Source organism: Acomys russatus, chromosome 24, assembly GCF_903995435.1.
Source record: "Acomys russatus chromosome 24, mAcoRus1.1, whole genome shotgun sequence".
NCBI lineage: Eukaryota > Metazoa > Chordata > Mammalia > Rodentia > Muridae > Acomys > Acomys russatus.
Genome location: NC_067160.1, coordinates 33,613,129 through 33,634,945, shown reverse-complemented (window position 1 = coordinate 33,634,945; position 21,817 = coordinate 33,613,129). Strand labels below are relative to the sequence as shown.

Below are 21,817 nucleotides of genomic sequence, written 5' to 3'. Positions count from 1 at the left end.
ATGACTCTCTTTCTGAAATATTAAAAAAGACATTTAAAATAAAAATCAACATTGACAGAAAAAGAAAAGACAAATATTGGGACCTTTTTACTGTTCTGCTATTTTTTTTTTAATATAAGTTTGTCAATATGTACCACATTCTCTTAGCTCAACTCCATACCTTCTGCCTTTCATCTGCTCATGGTTTCTGGGTGATTTCTATTGCTTGTTAGCTCCAGAAAAACCCATTAGACTGTTTAGAAAATAGAATATAAAGAAACATATGTGTGTATAGGGATCCAAGAGGAGAGGGAAGCAGGGAGGGGAGAGAGAAGTAGAGATGGGGGAGAGAAGAGGAGGAGGAGGAGAAGGGGAGAGACAGACAGAGAAACAGACAGAGAGGGAAACAGACAGAGAGACAGACAGACAGACAGACAGAGACAGAAAGACAGAGAGGAGGGAGAAAGAGAAATAAATGTAATGCATGCTATAGAGGAATGTGACAAAGAGAGAAACAGAGAGAGAGAGAGACAAAGAGAGAGAATATAAATGTTATTCAGTATGTTTTATAAGCATGTGTGTACACACATATTTAACATGATTTTCCATAACACTGATTTGTTCTAGCACTTTTCATAAGCAACAGTTTTAGATTTCATAATATAAACATACGTACTAACAAACAGAAAAAAAAATAGTTGCTTGTTTTTACTCAGGCAAATGGAGTCTGTCTGAGTCTATAAGTAATCAGTAAACAGTGTGAATGTGTACTGTCCTGGGGTGCAGAAATCCAAGATGGAGGCACTGGCCAGTTTAGTGTGTGGTGAAAGCCACTTTCTCATATGTGGTACCTCGTAGTGACAACCAGGAGGAATGGAAGAGCAAACAGTAAATACTTTTTGTAAGCTATTCCTCTTGTTCACAAGGGCTCCAGCCTCGTGACCTAAGCTCACTCAGGAGGCCCCACCTCTTATTCTGCATTAGTAGGGAAGGGCACAATGTCTAGCCACTGCAGCTACGTCTCACATGATGACTGGAGACACTGTCCAGGCTCTCTTCAGAAAGCAGCTCATGATCCATGGGATCTACCACTGTCTTTATTTTATTTTATTTTTAATATTTTTTTAATTTTGTGTATGTCTGAGTACCATGCCTGTCTCCCTCAGAGGCCACAAGAGGGCATCAGATCCTCTGGAATTGGAGTTACAGATGACTGTAAGCCACGATGTGGGTGCTGGAAACAGAGTTTGGGTCCTGTATAAGAATGGCCAGTTCCCTTAACCATGGAGCCATTTCTCCATTCTCCATTATTTTTATTTCTTAGTGCGATCAAATAAGGCGTACCTGCTCAATGCATTCCTTTAACCTGTAAGTCTAACCACCACCCGACCGAGGTGGGAGGAACTCCCTATACTTCCCTTTTCCAAGTCTCGTTTCTCAAGAACATGACATTTTATTCCCTTGCTGTGTTCTATTGCCCTCCACGTGTATATCTCAGGCTGTACTGCCATGTCTATTTTTTTCTGCCTTAGTTTTTCTGCATTGGTTTTCTTGCTGGAAGAAGAAGCTGCAGTTCTCTTACACCGTTCCTATGCCCTCAAAACCAAAGCCTCAAACTTCTTACCAAACTGCTGTGATTGTATAATGATGAAATACATTCAAAATTAAGCCTAACTCTGCTTAGTTGTACTTTTTCTTACACAAACATGTATTTTATTCATTAGTTACTGCCTTTGTTTCCTATTGGATGCTTCTATTTTTATACAATTATTTGTGAAATATATACACATATGGAGAAACACAAGAGACACCGATGCGCTGAGGGTATATGTGACCATGACTCAGATACAGAAAAGTCTCCTCAGCCCAGTTCCCTTCTCCCCTTACATGCAATCTATTATTATACCTTACTTTTATTGCTTAATTTACATTTAACTATTTGTCTTAAAGACTAAAATTTTGCCTGTTTGTGCTTTATGTAGTTTAGTTGAGAATGCTAAAGTGTTTTAAAATACAACTGTACTGTACAGCAGGATACATCTACAGTACTACATACTTTTCACAATTTTTTAAATTAGCACCCCCTCCTTCACCTACCCAGACAGGCAGGCAGACAGACAGACAAACAGACAGACTGAGACACAGACAGAGAGAGACTTAATTTTGCTGTTCTGTGCTTGTGACAATACCCACTGTGGTAAGAATTCACCCTTGTTGGGCCATCAACAGGATTGAGCACTTGGTATTTATTTAATGAGCTATTTAAATTTCCTCTTCCCTTCTTGGATTTATTGTTTGTTTATGATTTTGACTATTTTTCTTTTGGATTCTCTGTTTCATCCCCACTAGCGTCCGGCACACACTCTCCCTGTATGCTTTCTAGCTGTATCTATAATTTGTCCACTGTGTGCTTTACATTTTGCTCTCATCATAGCATCTTTGAGTAAACTATTTTATTAATACATTTTTTCCGTTATGGTAGATGCTTTTTTACATTTTTCATTCAGTCTGAAATTGTAAATGCATTTCCCATTTTGCTCTTGAAAAGACTGTGTACCTTTCACCTACAAATATAATATTACAATCGACTTTGCCAAATAAAGTCATTTAGTTCCTAATATAGGTGCCAACTGTACTAATATGTTTTGTTTAAAAAGTCATTTCTTCTTTCTCTGCAGAATCACCATGGCAGCCGGGACCCTGTACACATACCCTGAAAACTGGAGGGCCTTCAAGGCCCTCATCACTGCTCAGTACAGCCAGGTTCAGGTCCATGTGTTCTCCGCACCACCCCACTTCCACTTTGGCCAAACCAACCGACCCCCCGGACTTCGCCGAAAATTTCCTGCTGGCATGGTTCCAGCATTTGAAGGCGATGACGGATTCTGTGTGTTTGAGACCAATGCCATTGCCTATTAACATAAGCAATGAGGAGCTGCTGCGGGAAGTATGCCAGAGGCAGCAGTTCAGGTGGTACAGTGGGTGAGCTTTGCTGATAGTGACATTGTTCCTCCAGCTAGCAGCTGGGTGTGCCCCACCTTGGGCATTGTGCACCACACCAGAACAAACAGGCCACTGAAAATGCAAAAGAGGAGCTGAAGCAAATCCTGGGCCTGCTGGACACTCACCTGAAGACAAGGACTTTTCTGGCTGGTGAGCGAGTGGCACTGGCTTGACATCACAGTTGTCTGCACCCTGTTGTTGCTCTATAAACAAGTCTTAGAGCCTTCCTTTCGAAAGCCAGGCCTTTCCCAATACCCATCAGTGGTTCTTTATCTGCATTAACTAGCCCCAGTTCCGGGCAGTCTTAAGGGAAGTAAAGATGTGAGAAGATGGCCCAGTTCGATGCTAAGAACTTTGCAGAGAGCCAACCTAAAAAGGACGCCCCAAGGAAAGAAAGGGGTTCACAAGAAGAGAAGCAGAAGTCCCAGGCTGAGTGGAAAGAGGGGGGAAAAGGCAGCTGCCCCAGATCCTGAGGAGGAGATGGACGAGTGTGAGCAGGCACCGGCTGCTGAGCCCAAGACCAACGACCCTTGTGCTCACCCGTCCAAGACTACCTTTGTGTTGGATGAGTTTACTCGTAAATACTCCAATGAGGACATCCTCTCGGTGGCCCTGCCATATTTGGGGGAGCACTTTGTTAAGGATGGATGGTCCCTGTGGTATGCAGAGTACCGCTTCCCTGAAGAGCTCTCCCAGACCTTCATGGGTTGCAGCCTCATCAATGCAATGTTCCAGCGATTGGACAAACTAAGGAAGAATGCTTTTGCTAGTGTCATCCTCTTCAGAAGCAACAACAGCAGCTCCATTTCTGGTGTTTGGGTCTTCCGAGGCCAAGAGCTTGCCTTTCCACTGAGTCCAGATTGGCAGGTGGACTATGAGTCATATACATGGCAGAAACTGGATCCTGGTAGCAAGGAGACCCAGACCTTGGTTGCAGAGTACTTTGCCTGGAAGAGGGCCTTCCAGCAGGTGGGCAAAGCCCATCAAGGCAAGATCTTCAAGTGTCTTGCCATCACCTAGCTGCCTGCACCCACCCTTTGAGGGGGATGGGGGTCATTAAAGGAGACTGAACACTGCAAAAAATAATAAATTAAATAAATAAAAATAAAAGGTAATTTCTTTATCCATAGCATTGAGAACTATTGTTCTTAAGTTTAAAGTCCTTTGGATTTGTTTTTGATCCAGTAAATCTTCTTTATTATCCTATTTGGGATGCTCCAAGGACCATCATAGTTTATAATTTTATATTTTGATAGCTGGTAAAATTCATTTCACATTAATTAAACATTTAGCTGACTTAGTTACTCTGCTACTTTAATTTTTAATATACAAAAGACTTTTGTACAAAAAGTAATACCAAAAGGAAACTTGATTCTAAACAAGGAAACTAAGCACATGACAAGTGTGACTGTACTGGTAATGCCAGAAATTTCTGTTATTTAAATCACTCTATTAGGGTGTAGTGGTACACGCCTGTACTCCCAGCATTCTGGAAGGCAGAAGCAGGTGGATGGCTGTGAGTTCAAGGCCAGCCTAGTCTACAAAGTGAGTCTAGGACAGCCAAGGCTACACAGAGAAACCCTGTCTTGAAAAACAATAACAACAAAAAAATGAACAAATAGAAAAAGAATAGAATAGCATAAAAACACTCAATTATCCCTGATTACTTAAAGCAAAACTAATAGCCAATCTGAGTATTTCTTCACAGACAGTGTCGTTAAGATGGTGAAAAATGAGAAAAGTAGATCTACAATCTTGGCCAGCACATGTCTGCCCTGATCAGTTATACCTACCTTATTATAGGGACTTGCATAGGAAAAAATAATTAAGAATTATGTATTTTCAACATACATGGAAGTAAAATATGTCAGTCCACAAAAATTAACAGAAGGAATAAATGCATAATTTTATGCTTATTGCACTGTACATTAACACAGTGCTGTTTGAAGGTAAACCTGCAGCATATGGTTCAAAGTAGCCACTGAAATAAAATGAAAGTGTGTTTAATTATTTAATAGTGAGAGTTAGATATCAGTCAACACTTCACTGAGATACAGCTCACCCTAATCATAATGGTTAAAAAAAAAAAAAAAAAAAAAGCACCCAAAACCAACAACAGTAAAAAGCCTAATTGAGGTGGATCCAAGATGGTGGCACCGACACACATCTTGTTTGATCAGCAGGAGAGCAGTGACTGTATAAGAACCAAGGACCAGTCTGAGAACCACAAAACATCAGTACTGGTGACCCACAGGTGAGAGGCATCCAAATTGTGTGGAGCACCATTGGTTCTCGCCTCGGGCCAGCCGACTAATCCACAGAAAGATCCTGGGTCCTTGTAGGCGTGGGTGCATGCTTTGAAGACTAGTGTCACACCTGCCTGCTTCTGAACTCCCAGAGATCAGAGAGATGCAAAAACACCAGCATCTGTGGCTTCTAGCACAGAGCAGACACCGCAGTCTGGAACACAAGTGGATCTGACCTCAGGTCACCCAGTAAATCCACAGAAAGTTCAGGAGTCCAAGCAGGCACCCAGCTCACACTCCAAGAGCTAGCCACACACCTGGCTAGTTGGCAGTTTCTGACCACTGGGGCTCTGCAAAAAACAGCAGCATTGTTCTCTGTCCCTAGGAGATAAGCAGGCCCGCAGGAGCACTCTCTGCTTGGTATCATTCCGCCTGTTCTCCAGCCGCCTGGTATACCTGGTTCACAAACAGGGAGCCAACAAAGACAGTGAACTCAGCAGAGGTGAGTTGAGCTGGGTACGGAACCAAAGTCCTATGGCCCTCTGCCCAGAGAAACCAGGCGAGCCCACCAGAGCAGCTCTCTATTTTGATAACTTTCCACCTACTCTCCAGCTGCCTGGCCTACCTGGGTCATAAACAGGAGCCAACAGATACAATGAACCCAGTAGAAAGATTAGGGTGTGGAAATGAAACCCCATCATCTGTATCTACCACAAAACCTCTGTCCAGAGACCCCCAAGCCTGACATCACAATTGGAAGAGGTCAGTGTAAGAACACAAACAAGAATTCCCAGGACCATTTGATACCATCAGAAACCAACAGTCCCACCACCACCACAAGCCCTGGAGACACTAGCATACCCAGTGTACAAGAGAAGGATTTCAAATCTGAGGTTATGAAAATGATAGAGACCTTTAAGAAGAAAAATAAATCCCTTAAACTAGAACAGGAACACAGAAAGAAAGAAATGAAAGAATTGAACAAATCACTTAAAGAAGTTTGCAAAAGACAAGAAACTATTATCAAACAGGAGAAGGAAATGAATAAAATTATTCAAGACCTAAAAATGGAGATAGGAGCAATGAAGAAAACACAATCAGAGAAAATCCTGAAAATGGAAAACCTAGGGAAGAAGAAAGGAATTAGAGACACAAGCATCATCAAAAACTCATGTGACAACACATGCTGGCGAGGATGCAGAGAAAGGGCAATATTCCTCTATTGCTGTTGGGAGTGCAAATTTGTATAACCACTTTGGAAATCAATCTGGCGCTTTCTCAGAAAATTGAAAATAATGCTATCTAAAGACCCAGCTATACCACTCCTGGGCATATACACAAAAGATGCTCCACCATACAACAAGGTCATTTTCTCAACTATGTTCATAGCAGGTTTATTCATAATATCCACCATTTGAATAGAGCCTAGATGTCCCTCGACCAAAGAATGGATAAAGAACTCTGGTACATTTACACAATGGAATACTATTCAGCTATCAAAAACAAGGAAATCTTGAAATCTGCACACAAGACTCAGAAAGACAAGCATGATATATACCCACTTATAAGTGGATATTAGCCCAATATAGTTGTCCTCTGAGAGACTCCACCCATCGGGTATTAGGACAGATACTGAGACTCAAAGCCAGACTCTTGGTTAAGAGCTGCGAGTTGTATGGAAGGGATGAAGGATGGGAGGATGGGGGTGAGGGAACAGAGGAGGGCATGTCAGAGGCTCCACAAGAAGACTTTAAAGTCTGGCAGATCTGGAGCCAGGGGGGCCTGAACAAAGTGATGCACCAACCATGGACATTGAAAGTAGCAAACCTAGCCCCCCTGTTCAGATGTAGCCCATGAATAGTTCATTCTTCACATGGAGAAGGGGAGGGGAGAACAGGGAACTGCCTCTGACATGAACTCCGGTGCCTATGGTTTAATCGCTACCTTTTGGTGGAGAGGCCCTGTGGGACCACAGAGGGAGGAGATGCAGGCTACCCAGATGAGACCTGATAGGCTGTGGTCAGACTGTGGAGGAGGAAGGCCCCCATCAGTCAGAGGTTTGGAGGAGTAGAATAGGGTGCAAGAGGGAATGAGGGTGGGATCACGAAGATAAAAGTGAGATTACAATTGAGATGTATTGTAAATAAGTTATAACAAATTTTTTAAAAAGCCAAATTGAGTATAGAATAAAAGGAAACCTTGTACACTGCTGGTGAAAATGCAAATTAGTCCAGCCACTATGAGCATCAGTGTAGTAGCTCCTCTAAAAACTAAACACAGGACTAACACAGCATCAAGCTATCACACTCCTGGATTATCTCCAAAAAAAAATCAAGTCGGCCTAGGTAAGAGATCCTTACGTATCCATTTATTCCAGCATGATTTACAACAGCTGAACTTCAGAATCTGCCTTGGTGTTAATCTATAGCTAGACAGATATGGAAAACATTACATAGATACATAGAGAGATGACAGGTAATAGATGATAAATGGGTAGATAGGCAGACAGACAGATTTAGATACATACACGATGGACCACAATAGCAAAATGATGTGATACCCTTTGTGGGAATAGGATAAGTTAGAGGTCATGTAAAGTAAAATAAGCAAGACACAGAAAGCCAAGCATAACATGTTTTCTCTCAAAGATTTCAGCTAAAATAAAAGTGAAAACAGACTGAGTTGGAAGTGGCCGATGGGTTGGTTACAAAGAGAAGGATCAGGTGACATGGAGTTAATTAGGAGGGCTGACATAGTCAAAGCAACACAGATGTACACACGGAAGGGTAACAGTGAAACCCATTCACACGCATGCTAAATATGCAGTTTGTTACAACACTAAAAACGGAAAAAGCAGCACTGTGCAGAGTGTCAGTGTTTTGGACTATCCTTAGATGTCGTTCACCATTTCCCTACACCTGACTCTAATGAAGAGCAGGCAAATGCACTGTCTGCAAGTGGACCCTGGTGTTGTTGAACTGAGACTGATTTCCATGCCAGAGGGGACAGCAGTTATTCACCTCTCAAGCCCTGATACATTGGGGCCTTGCTGGTAGCAAGGTTTTTTTTTTTTTTTTTGCATGAATCCAGGAAGAGGTCTCAGCAAGGTGATTTGGCTGAATCTACCTTTCTCTGTGGGTGTGTCCCAGGGCTTGGGGGTAAGGAGCTCAGTTGGTCTAAGCAAATGCTCCCCAGAGAAGATGTCCTTCTCGCCCAAGTCCATCTTCATGGTCATTTTCTGCATGCAGTCTCTAGCCGCTTTGCTGCAAAATGGCTTCATGGCCACCGTGCTGATCAGGGAATGGGTACAGAGCCAAGCACTCCCTGCGGGTGACATGATTGTGGCCTGCCTCGCTGCCTCCAGGTTCTGTCTGCATGGACTAGCCATTCTAAACAACTTCCTGGTCAGGTTTATGCTTAGTCCCCAAAAGGAGTATGTTGGGGTCTCCTGGGACTTCATCAACACGGTCACTTTCTGGATTACCACCTGGCTTGCCATCTTCTACTGTATAAAGATCTCGTCATTTTCGCATTCCATCTTCCTCTGGATGAAATGGAGGATTTCTCGGGCGGTGCCCAGGTTACTGCTGGGATCGTTGTTCTTTGGTGGGCTGTCATCCATTTCCTTAGTCACTGGGAAAAAAATTGCCTGTCAAATGATGGCCTACGAAAACCGTACACAAGCTCATACAGCAACAGCGTTCTATAAGTATTATGTTCGCTGCCACGCCGTGCTGATGTGGGTCGTTCCCTTCGTCCTGTTTCTGTTGTCTATTATCTTCCTTATGTGCTCACTGTACTGGCACGTGAAACAGATGCGGTACCACGGACCCCGACCTCACGATCACAGGACCCAGGCTCACACCATGGCTCTGAAGTCTCTCACCTTCTTCCTCATCTTTTATACATCGTATGTTCTGTCCCTGGTGATGTCTGTCACATACATTGTAACTGCCTACGATGCCTGGCACTGGGCCCGGGAAGTGATCATCTACACGGGCATTTCCCTACATTCCACCATTCTGATAGCAAGCAGCCGCAAAATGAGAAGGGCCCTCAAGGTGGTTTCCCAACCTTTGTACTGCCAGCTCATAAGACGTGAAGGGCCCTGGGCATGAGGTGGCTCCACCCTCAAGGTACCGGCATCAATAAGCTCTTCTATAGGGAAAATAGTGCTTGCCACGGCGGCAGGAATTCGGAAAGCCTGAGGACTCTCTCTCTCTCTGCTCATTCGCTCCCATTCCCTTCTATCTCACAGTATTTACTTTTTTCACATTTCTCTGTTCCTCTTGCCCGTCCTTCTCTGGACTGAGTCCCAAGTCACATTGGCCTCACCCAATAGTCATTTCCTCATAGGTCTTTAAGCGATAGTCCTCAAACATTTAAGTCATTGGTCTTCCCTTCTTTATGAACAGCTGTAGCCACTGTCAGCTTCTCTCTGGGCAAAGTCAAGTCTGGTTTTAGTGGCATAGATTCGCCAGCACTGTCCTGTGACTCACCAGCCAAACTCCTCAGTTCGGTTTTCTATTGCGCAGCTTCTGGCCCACTGTCCCATGACTGCTTCCCTTCTCTCCCCTGCTCTTTTGACACCAAAGAACAAGCACTTCCCAGCTCCTTCACCCTGGTTTCTTTCTGCTTTGTTTTCTCTGTCAGTCTCTGCCATTCTCATCTTTTTGTGCCTCCCTTAAGACTAATTCCATCCTGGAGCTTTCTCAGTTTCATCCCGTACGAAGCTGAGGACACGTGTGAATTTTGTCCCATTATGGGTGCTAACAATGACTTGGTGTTCTTCCTTAAGTTGAATTAAAAGGAGTTGTATGGTATGGAAATGTTAAGTTTGGTCCAACAGAAGACAGATGAACACAAGGAAAATCTTCAACGATTCTTCATTTTAGTAACCCTGCTCTTCTTGTCGGTCCACTTGGAAGAGGTACCTAGATGCTGATGCCTAGGCTTGTAGACCCTAGAATGGAATATTCCCATGATGGTCCCCTAGAAATGGAAAAATACATCGGAACCTCCATTATCATATACTTTTATCTTCTTCTGTAAATTCTTAGTTTTCTGTGACTTTGTGGTTCACATGTCACTCAACTGAGGTATGTGTGTGTAAGTAATAATAAATATGAACATTATATCTTGGACATCTGAGGTGCTATAAAAGAAAAATGCTGGAATTGTCATGCTCTTATTAAGCTATTTTTCAAAACAAGGAACATGACAACATAAAGTGAGTTTCCTTTCATACTACTGCGGGGATCCAGATGTCATGGGTGGGTTCTTAAATGTATGTACTTAATAGCAGTTTCAAAACATACAAAGGAAAAAGAGAAGAGAGTAATAGAAAAGCATACATACTATTACAACCAGCCATTAACACTCTTTTCTTAAGAACTGATCTAATAAGCAGACAATGAATCAGTAATGATACAGCGAGGTGGAATAATTCTGTCAGCCAACCTGACTTAGCTCCCACCCACGGAAAGCTCCCCCAACACCAGAATGCATCCATTTGCTAATGTATACATGGAGCAGTTATCAAAATGGACCACCTTCTGCCTTCAAAATGAGCCTCAATAAGCTTAAAAGAGTATGTGCTTTCTAATCACAATAGGATAAAAGTAGGAGTCTATAACAGAAAAATATCTAGGAAATGGTCAGAGGCTTAGAATTTAAATAATGTGTGTATAAACAACCCTCTGATCAAAGGAATCACAGTAGAAATTAGAAAGCAGAATGAAAATGAAACATTTTCGGATGTGTGGAGTGCCACCTACTAACATAGAAACAGTATGGGAACTAACAGCCCTAAGTGTGCCTGTTCAAAGAAAGAGCTCAAATCAGATTCCACCTCAAAAGAGTAGATACAGGAGAGCAATAGGAAAGCAGAAGAAATGGAATTAACAAAAACCAGAGTGAAACCAACCAAGCAGAAAGGTGAAAAACAACAGATGAGGTAAGTGAACCAGAATCTGGTTCTTTGGACTTGTTTGGATAGATTATGCTTTAGATGCATTGATGGGAAGGGGCAAAATACCAACAGCAAGGATGAGAGAAGTAGCATCATTATATTTTTGAAGTCATCAAAGGAAAACAAGGGGCTATTTGAACAACTTCATACTAATAAGTTGAACACATTAGGGAAACACAATTGAGGGTACCGCCTTGCTGAAGGATGGCTTCAGGGTACTGTAGTCTTCCTTCCAATGGGATTAATGGTTCCACAGAGAGCTTGTGGGACTCTGGTCCTAGGAATTTACTTCAGCGGTGACCCCAGGACTTAGCTTCTCTTCTGTGAGAAGTCTCATGTCTCCTGCGTCCCATTATTTAATAAGTTTGTTGAGTTTGGTTTTGTCTTCCTTTATCTTCTGTCTTGGTGAAACCCATTCCTCCACCTGCAACTCATCAGGCTTGATGGCAGGTGCCTTTCCCATGGAGCCATCTCACTGGCTCCCACCTACTCTTTTGAAACGGTGTGTGAGAGTATATTTCTTGAGAAGTTATACATCTGAATGCATTGTATTTTCTTCACAAACTTGATTTACAAGTTTCCTGAGTACCTTAGGTAGATTTTTTATTATCTGCCCCCAACCCCACAACCAGCACACAGAGGGAATTATAAACCACCTGCCTCTGGTTGCCTATAAGTTATCATCTTTCCAAGCATTTTTTGCTATATCTTCCTGAACTTATTATGTGTCCATCATGTTTATCCAAATGTCTTCACGTTGTGGGAAGCAGAAAAGCAATATGAGTAAAGAGGAAATGAAAATATAATCAGCACCTTTTAATTATTACCCAGTACATCCTGTTTCTGTCATTATACCATATTCTGCCAAAAGGTTGTGACCCATTTTTGGTAAGCGGCCAGCTAAATTTGCAATAGTAAATATACTTAAAAAATCCCAAGAATAGAAATATTGTTATGTTTATGGTTTCTCAAGGTACTTTTAAAAAAGAGGAGGTTAAGGAAAAAAAAAATAAAGCCAGATGGTACATATTTTTAATCCTAACACTCAAGAGGCAGAGGCAAGCGAATCTATGTGAGTTCAAGGACATTCTGGTTTATGGAGTGAATTCCAGGACAGCCAGAGCTACACAGAGAAATCCTGTCTTTAAAAAAAAAAAAAGAGTAGATATCTAGACTATAATTTAAAAATTGATAGAGTTCTTTGTAATTATGAAGGTTATCATAAATGTCATTTCATACCAAAACAGACCACAAATTGAGTGGATAGGGCATCAAAGACATCATGTTCAGACTTAAATCAGTGTGCAAAAGCTTAAATTAATCTCCACTAGAACTGCTTTAGAATGTTGATATACGCACTGCTAATTTAACTTGCAGCCCAACACTCACAAACAGATGTATACTGTTACGTATGAGATAAAACACAATTTTAATTAATAAGTAAAATACTGCCTTGGCCATTTGCACCAAATCATTGCCAGTTGTTGTAAAAGTAGAGTAAAGAAAGAAGGCTTTTGTGGTTTATAGTTTTTAAGTAATAGACAATTATTATTATTATTATTATTATTATTATTATTATTATTATTATTATTATTATTACATTGAAAGAAGAAAAGAGTTTAAAATTGATAAGAAATCTTCAAAAGTTCCTCCCCAAAAGTCATCATAGGTTGTGTGGTGCAGGATGAGATATTTTCTATTCTATGATATTGGATCAGCTGGAATTACTTTAGCACTCCTAATATGCCATAACCATCGAGTTTTCAGGGTACAGTTGGCAAAGCATTGTGTGGCTGTTACAGGGACATGAAAGAGACATAAGATATATTTTCTTTCAGTGAGTTCTGCTAAAGAGCCAGTAGGATTATAGACTTCCACATTGACATTCAGGGGCAAATAAAACGTACCTCTACCTCTGTTGCTTAAAGATGCTCTCTGCTTTGCCAGCCTGCAAGCTCACTACCATCACCTCGATACAAATCTATTACCCTAGAGAGCATGCACATTGTGGTTAAGGTGTGATGACCTCATCTATGCTCAGTTCCATCTCTCCCAGCCACAGATGGACTCATATTTCAGATTTGGCCCTGGGAGAGCCAGTCACCATGGTAACTGCTGCAGACATGCACACAGCTCTTATGGGGTCAATTAGTGCCCTTGCCAGAAATGTTCCACCAGAACTGACTTGTTCACCCTTGGGTTTCAAGCTATTGAGTTGCCTATAAGCCTGCCATCTTCATGAGAGGTACAGAAACAAGAGTCCTGAAGTGTTCTCTGCTCTCCTGAATGCTGAGATTGCTGATGACTGTGGAGATGAGGACAGTGTGGCTGGTGACTAACGCTGAGCCAGGAACTTGTCTATGTACCTTCTGCGTGTAATTCACTTAATGCCTCAGCAAATTTATGAGCCTAATGTGACTTTATGAGATTTACAGAACAGGAAATTGAATGTTGAATGCTTTAGTAATTCTCCTAACATGTTACAGATCCTACACAGCAGGCTAGAGTTACTATCCAAGACGTTTTATCTCAGAGCTCTGTATTACACTATATCCATGGCCTTCCTATGGCTAGACTGCCATTTTTCTGAGACACAGTTTCCTTCTAATTGAATTAGTGGGACCTAGACTTCAATTTGCTCATATTCTTAAGTTTGGATTACTGAAATCTTAATAATAAAATACTTTGTTATCAAGCAAATCTCAGATGACACTTTGAATCTTCTCAACCCCATTTGTCACCTAAAACCCAATTCTACTTCCTTTCAAGGCCCTTCACTCTAGCTAGTGGGGCAGTGGCTCACTTAAGGCCCTGCTGAGTACCTCTCATTCTCTTGTAAGACTCTCTGGTGCTCAGCCATGGGCCACCTGTGAAAAATCCATTTGGCATCCATGCCCCTGCAAGTACAACCAAAGATAAAGTATCATCCATGAGCTTATACTTGACCAGTTGGAAACAGGAAATAGGGAGTGTGTGCTTCCTCCTTTCACTTCCTGAGTAGACGGCTGTGGGGTCACATCCTGCAGCTATAACACCCCTGGGTGATACACCCAAAAGATGCTTCACCATATCACAAGGACATTTGCTCAGCTATGTTCATAGTGAGTTTATTCACAATAGCCAGAATCTGGAAACAACCCAGATGTCCTTCAACTGAAGAATGGATAAAGAAATTGTGGTACCTTTACACAATGAATACTACTCAGCTACTTAAAAAAAAAAGGCAATCTTGAAATTTTCAGGCAAATGGATAGAAACTATCATCCTGAGTGAAATAATCCAGACTCATGCATATAGTATGTATTCACTTATAAGTGGATATTAGCACCATAATACAGGACAACCACACCACAATCCACAGACTAAGAAGCTAAGTAACAAGGCCCCTAGGGAGAATGCTTAAGTTTCATTCAGAAGGGCAAATAGAATAGGCCCTGGATGTGGTTGAAGAGAAGGAACAGTTCAGGAGCCAACCATAAAGGTCCTCTGAAGGACTCCATTCATCCATCAGGGGATCAAACCAGATGCTGAATCTCACCGCCAAACTTTGGGAGTCCTGTGGATGAATGGGGGGATAGAAGGACCCACAGGATACAGAAGCTCCACAAGAAGACCAACATAGCCAACAAATCTGGGCCCAGCGGGGCTGGCAGAGACTGATGCATGGAGAGGACCTAGGCCCCTGACTTAGATGTAGCCAATAGGCAGCTCAGTCTCTCTGTGAACCTCCTAGCAAGAGGAGCAAGGGCTGCCCCTGCCATTGGCTCTGTTGCCTGCACTTCAATCACTTCTCCAGGCCTGGCACCTCACCATGCCGCAGAGGAAAAGGATGCAGGCAGTCCTGATGAGACTTGATAGGCTGGGGTCTGTAGGCTCCAACTTTTCCAAGCCTACTTCATTTGTGGTTCTTTAAATGCTTATACCTCCCTTCCAACCCACCTACACTAGATAGGCGAGAAAGGAGACTTAGGGAGAACAGGAGAAGTAGAACTTGTTGAATTCAGTTCCTGGGAACAGTTCCCTTGGCATAGTCAGCAGGATTCCAGCAGACCAGCAATTCCACTAGAGTTCCTGCTGGAACCTGGAGCATCAGCTCTCAGAGTCTGTACTAGGATGTTTTTCAGCTGGCAAAAACCAAGCCCCCCACAAAGTGGTTTGATTTCTAAGTGGATAAACATCACCTGCTCTCTCACAAGTCTGTTCCCCATCTCATACTTGGGATCAAAACAAAGACATGTTTACATCCATTACATATCCCACACTAGGGATCAAACCAAAACATGTGTATAGCCACTACAGACGACTAGGAATGGAGAACTGGGGGAGGGGAGAGGGAGGGAGGGAGGGAGTGACCAGGAGGAAACAAAGGAAAGGGTTATGATTGGGATGTAATGTAAATAAAATTTTAAGCATAAATTTAAATTAAAAAAAAAAAAAAAGCAGGATGAGAAATCCACGAGAGGCAAGCCACTAAGCGGCACTATTCCAATGCCTCTGCTTCCATTCCTGCCTCCAGGTTTCTGCCTTGGCTTCCTACCATGTCCAGGATATACAAGCCAAATAAACCCTTTCCTCTTCGAGCTGCTTTTGGTCATGATGTTTTATCACAGCGATAGAAACACTAGGACAGCGAGGCTAGGTCGGTGAACTGAACGTCCACGTACCAACTCGTGATGAAGCACATGGTTGAAGAAAGGTGGCATTAGTGTAGAACCCTGATCACACTATTTTAAAATTTTGGTCTGGGGTATACTTGTGTACTAGCTAAAGACATTTTTGAAAGAAATTTTTTTTTTAAAAAAAGGAAAGGAGAAAGGGAGAGAGAAAAAGGAAAAGAGGAAGAAAGGGAAAGAAATAAAAGAAAAATGACTCTGAAATTAAATACAATGTCATTTTTTTCATGTAGCCAACTATTATCTAAAAGAAGTGGCAAACACACAATTATGCATCACAGAGGGCTTCTTCTGTGCTCTCTCTATCATTTTCAGCCATTAGTCTTCCAAAGGCCAATAATCAATATGCCCATAGCCGCAGGCCAATATTTCTTTTTAGTTTTAGGCCAATATTTCTTGTTGGGCTTCATATAAATAGAGTCATACATTATCCAATATTGCTTTACGTCTGATTTTTTAAAGATTTATTGATCATTTTTAAAATGTTACGTGTAAGAGTGTTTTGCCTGCATATATGTGTATGCACCACATGCATGCTTAGTGCCCTGGAACTGAAATCACAGATGTTGTGAGCTTCTATGTGGCCACTGGAAACCAAGCCTGGGTTATCTACAAGAACAACAGGTGCTCTTAACTGCTGAGCCATCTCTCCAGCCCTGGCTTTTAAATTTTTATTTATGCTTTCATATTGCAACATATATATACACAAATATATTTCAGTCATCTCTTCTGGTTATTTTGTCTCATCCACTTCCCACTGAACCCTTTCTTCTCCACAAGCCTTCCTCTTACTTTTATGTCTTCAAAGAAGGAACTGCATTTAACTTAGTTGCATACACAGGCAGGACTGGGGAGGATGTTATTTACTTAAACATAGGCAACTATTTTGCTCAATAATGTTTTGTAGTTTCCCATTTGTAGTTTTTGAATCTTTGGAAGTTTTACTCCTGAGTATATGTTGGTTTTTATTTAAAAAAAAAAAAAATAGACTTGTCCACATACTTGTTGATATTATGTAGGAAAACAGGGTTTTGTGTATTTATCTTCTATTCAGTGACTTTGCTAGTTCGCCTATCAAGCTGGTGTGTGTGTGTGTGTGTGTGTGTGTGTGTGTGTGTGTGTGTGTATTTTATCTATATATTATTTTGGATTTCCTTGTGAATTATCACATTAACTTCAACTAACAACATTTTAAAAAATTTTTATTTTTTCATAACTCTCATTTTTTTTTTTTTTTGCTTTTTTTGATCCAATATACTGGCTAATCCCTGTATACTATTCAAACAAAAAGTACCAAATAACGTTGTAGACCAAGGTGGCGTTGAATTCACAGAGATCTGCCTGCCTCTGTCTCCTCGAATACTGGGATTACAGGTATGTGTTACTGTGCCTGGTTTTCTTATATTATTTTACTATGGTATATTATGATGATTGATGTCTTACTATTATATCAAGTATGCCTAAAAGAATCTCATTTAGCTTGCTAATAACTTATTTTATATTTTTAAGATATACTTCTATAGAAAATTGAATTTTAACTTTTACTTCTTTTAATCTCTTAGTTTTCAATTTTAAGGTTACAGTAGACTCATAAAAGAGGATGGAAGATGTTTCTTCCCTTTATCCTTTACTTTTCTCTGGGAGCATATTCTTCCAAACATTTCAAATGCTTGTATAGAGTACTTATAATTAAAGGCTAAAATCAACTTTCCCCCAGTCTATCAGCTTGTAGCCCACCACCAGCTCAGTGATTCCAGCCTCAGCAACTATCCTCTGTGGGGTCTGTGTGTACAGCACAGACATCATTCAACACCTCCAGCTCCTGTACATAGGCCACAAGCTCAGTCTTCTGCTGCCTTCTGATCAATGAGAATGCTCTTCACTAAGTGGCCCCCAGTGGCCCAGGCTGATTTCTTTCCACCCCCAGGGGGCAAGTGCATCATGGAATTCAAGCCTTACTTCTGCTCTTCCTTTCTCCGAGCTCTCCTAGCCTCTCAGATCAGAACTGACTAGATTGTCCAGGCAAGAATGCAGACAGGTGGATCTGTGTCTTTGCTGTCCCTTGTTTATCTAGCTTGTAGAGTTGACATCAGCCATAAGATTTCTCTGAAGAGAAGTGCCCCATCGGAGCTGGCATCAGAGGTCCCCTTTGCAGACCTCTAAGGACAGAGGCATTACTACTTTGTCACTTCACATCTGGGAACCAGCAGCTCTTTTGCAGGGGTCAGGAGTTTTCACCCCAGGCCACGAAAGGATGGAAGCCAGTCTCTTGCCCTCCTGAGCCCTGTAATTGTTCGCTAGATGAGACTCATTATCACGGTCAGTTGGCAATGCTTTCACACAGGAGATTGTTCTTGTGCTGAGATCTATGGGATTGTCCATTGAAGCATACTTTTTCTCAAACTAGATTTCTCCAATCTGCTCAGATGACAGTAAAACATGGGGTGCCGTTTGACACAGTAAGTTTGCTAATTGGCTTTACTGTTCAAACAACTAGCTTTTCTTCCTGTCCAGAAACAAAACGTAACAAAAAACACTAAATATTGTCCCATAAATCAAAAATATTTCTCTACTCCCTGACCGAGAGCAATGCACATATCTATGATTGATGCAACACATCTATGACCTGTAACGTCAGCAATAGCAGTGTGTCATGAAATGTGTATAGCATAAATTTCTTCTGCATGGGGTCCCAATCTATGTCCTGTTAATGGTAACTACAGAGACAGAATTTTACAAAAATAAAGAGAACTCCTCTGAACCGTGTGTAGCCTCTGATCTTAGTTTTGGAATCAGTAGTTTATCATGAATTTCTATAGGGATTAGTGCCCAGAAACCAGAATACTCTTCTACCATCATAAACCTAAAGTCAAGGTGGAAACAAGTTAGCCTAATCTTTATTAATACTCTCAATTTTAACCAATTTATTCAGAGCCTCTAATTTGTTAAAAAAACAAAAAACAAAAAACCTATAACAGAAAAACCATTAATGTGTTGGTGATGGCACTGAAAAGCCCAGGTGCCATAACTTCCAGGTAGCCATGCAAAGCTATACGAATGGGAGGGAAGAGGTCTTAGAGGGAAGGTGACAATCATTTAAGAAGATACTTGGCCATTGGTGTGAGGCACCGGAGACTCTGTAAGTCGGTCTCTGTGGAGCTTCTTTGCTCTCTTTACATTCTCCATTTGTGGTAGGACTCTTTGGTGGGGTGCTGACTGTTACTGATCTGAATCACTTTGCTACTGCAGTTCACTCAAGCTGATAGCTTTGAACAGGTTTACTTGTGTTTTAGCTTCCAAGGAAGAGATCTTGCCTTTGTTGAGGCTCGGGATGAACCACTCTAAAACCTCACACCTTAGATTCATGAAAATCACTGAGATAAAGAGCATTTCTGACCTTCAAGCAGCAGGAGGAGAATCTCTGACCTTGAAGACAGCACCATGCCACAAGAAGCTGCAGCAATGGCCCTGGCCATGTCCCGAAAATGTGTTAGCATGAGTTCATGACCCTTGTACCCAGCCATGGAGACACTGTCTTTCTTCCTCACCATGGTGTTGCTTTCTTTGCCTGCCTATGTGTCCATTTATAAAGCCCCCCACTGCCCACATATGCTTGACTGAATAACTTTGTTATGCTTTATTCCTGCATACCTGCCTTTGTCATAGATACATGAGTCATTAGTCTGACAACAGATTTTCCTTTTTTTTTTTTTTTTTCTTACTCATCATCAGTGAATAACATCATGTAGGACCGCCCTCATCTCCAGCCATTTACCAAAGCCTTGACCAAACATCACAAAACCTTAGAGGGCAACACTTCTGCTTTAGAACAAAGGCACTTTGTTTCACTCCCAAGGCACTTGAATTATTAACCTTAGAATAACCGATGTTAACTTAAGGTAAGAGAGTTGTTACATTGCCTATCTATGGACTATGCAACCATTCAATTAGGACCCCCAAAGGACCTTGAGAGATGGCTCAGTGGTTAAGAGCATGTGCTGCTTTTGAAGAGTATTGGAGTTCAGTTCCCAGAACCCACCTGGCTACCACCTGTAGCTCCAGCTCCTGGGTATCTGATGCTCTTTGCTGGCCTTTGTGGATGGTTAAATGCATGCTTGCACACACACACACACACACACACACACACACACACACACACACACACACACAATAAATAAATGATATTGTGGGGCCTGGAGAGGTCTCACCAGCTAAGAGAACTTGCTACTCTTGCAGATGACACGAGTTTGATATCTAGTAGCCAATAAGAGCTTGCAACTACCTGTAACTACAGTTCCAAAGGAGCCACTGCCCCTTCTGACCTACACAGGCACCAAGATTGCACACAGTGCACATACATACAAAAAAAAATCATATGCATGCAATAAAAATAAATGTTTTTTTAATTCCCAAGACAGAAGTTCCCTTCGTACTGTACTTTTCTTCTAAAAAAAAAAAAGATCCTGTGGAAATGACTCCAAAATAGTCCTTGAGGAATTCATAGAAAGATCAAATAGGTAAACAATATAAAAGCTGATTCACAAAGTAGGACATGCTCTCAGTAGCGCTGAGGGAAGCATCGTCTTTGTGCATATACTCTTGAGGAATCTCATTATGTATCTTACATAAATCATTAGAGCCAGGCTAAGCAATGTCTACCATAGTGGGCTCTTTGGGTGGCCAGCTTCCAGAACAATCCTCTCTGCTACCAGAGAATATCTGGATTCTATCAACCTGAGCATTTAAGGATATGTGTTGGAAGTTGGTCTAATGTATTTTGAAGTTAATTACTGGCTGCTGTCTCTGTGCCCCACCTATATCTTGCCTAAGAGCCTAACCTATTTGAGCAATAAAAAGACATCGCACCTGGGCAGGGCAAATGAGATGGGCGTGGCTAGAGTTCCAGGACAAGGAGGGACAGAGAGAATCTTAGGAGGAAGAGAGACTGCAAGTGAGGAGAGGAGAAGAAGGTTACACCATGGGTTAGGTGGAGGAAAAGCACATGGCCAGTGTGGATGGAGATTTGGCCCAGATGAAGAACATTAGCAAATATTTGGGACTATGGGTGGGAGGTAGCTTGATAGAAATTATTAGAACCAAATAGCATGGGATTGGAACAGGTATCCCATACCTGCCCCTCTGTGGGATGTAGTTTAGGGGATTAATATCTGCCCTGCCCCAGGTTAACTAAGGCTATTCTAAAATAGGTGTCTGTGTCTTGATTGATTGCTAGCAGATTAAAAGATACTACTGTAATAATAATTATAGGCCTAAACATAAGCATTATTAGACCGCACTTGTAAATTAACCACAACAGATATGACCACATGCTCCAGTGGATGGTGCCTCACACATGAGTAATCAGCAGCACAAACTGCAATCAATGGATTATTAAAAAAATAAAATAAGAGGACACAAAGTTGGGAGGAGGTGATTCTGACAGTAGTTAGGGAGACGAATGGGGTGACTGTGATCAAAATATACTGTGTAAATATATGAAATCATCTCAAAGTATCATACTTTCAAAAGATAAAGAATTTAATGATGAGCTGAGGAGATAACAGTCAGTTAAGAGAACAAGTGCTGCTCCTGGCGTGGACTGGAGCTCAGCTCCCAGCATCCACTTCAATTTTCTTCAGAGAAGTCAATACCCTCCTCTGGCCTCCATCAGCACCTGAATATCCATGGACACACAGAGACACACATGTGGGGGAGGGGAGCTTTTTTTTTTCTAAAGAAAAGAAATGAAAAAGAAGGATTCATGAGACCCAGGAGTCTAGTGAGGTTACTTTGACTAAATGGGAAGCCATCGCTTTGGGCTGAGCCACTGCATTAGGCATCAACACGCTCTTGCAAAGTGGGGCCGATGGTGTGGAGATCCATCCAGCCCCTATCTAAGCTGTTCACTGTTTGCGTGGACAATGAGACTTTCTGAGAAAGTGGGA

General features: G+C 41.7%; 1 protein-coding gene and 1 pseudogene across 1 annotated transcript; both read left to right on the top strand.

Moving 5' to 3' along the window:
* The first annotated feature begins 2,664 nt into the window (after positions 1–2,664).
* On the top strand, positions 2,665–4,002 carry LOC127206962 (elongation factor 1-gamma-like; annotated as a pseudogene).
* A 4,378-nt stretch (positions 4,003–8,380) lies between these two features.
* LOC127206961 (taste receptor type 2 member 134-like) lies at positions 8,381–9,323 on the top strand. Its single transcript, XM_051166273.1, is given in 2 exon segments — positions 8,381–9,291; positions 9,293–9,323. Coding segments are annotated over 2 exon segments (894 nt in total). The 5' UTR covers positions 8,381–8,428.
* The last annotated feature ends 12,494 nt before the right edge of the window (positions 9,324–21,817 follow it).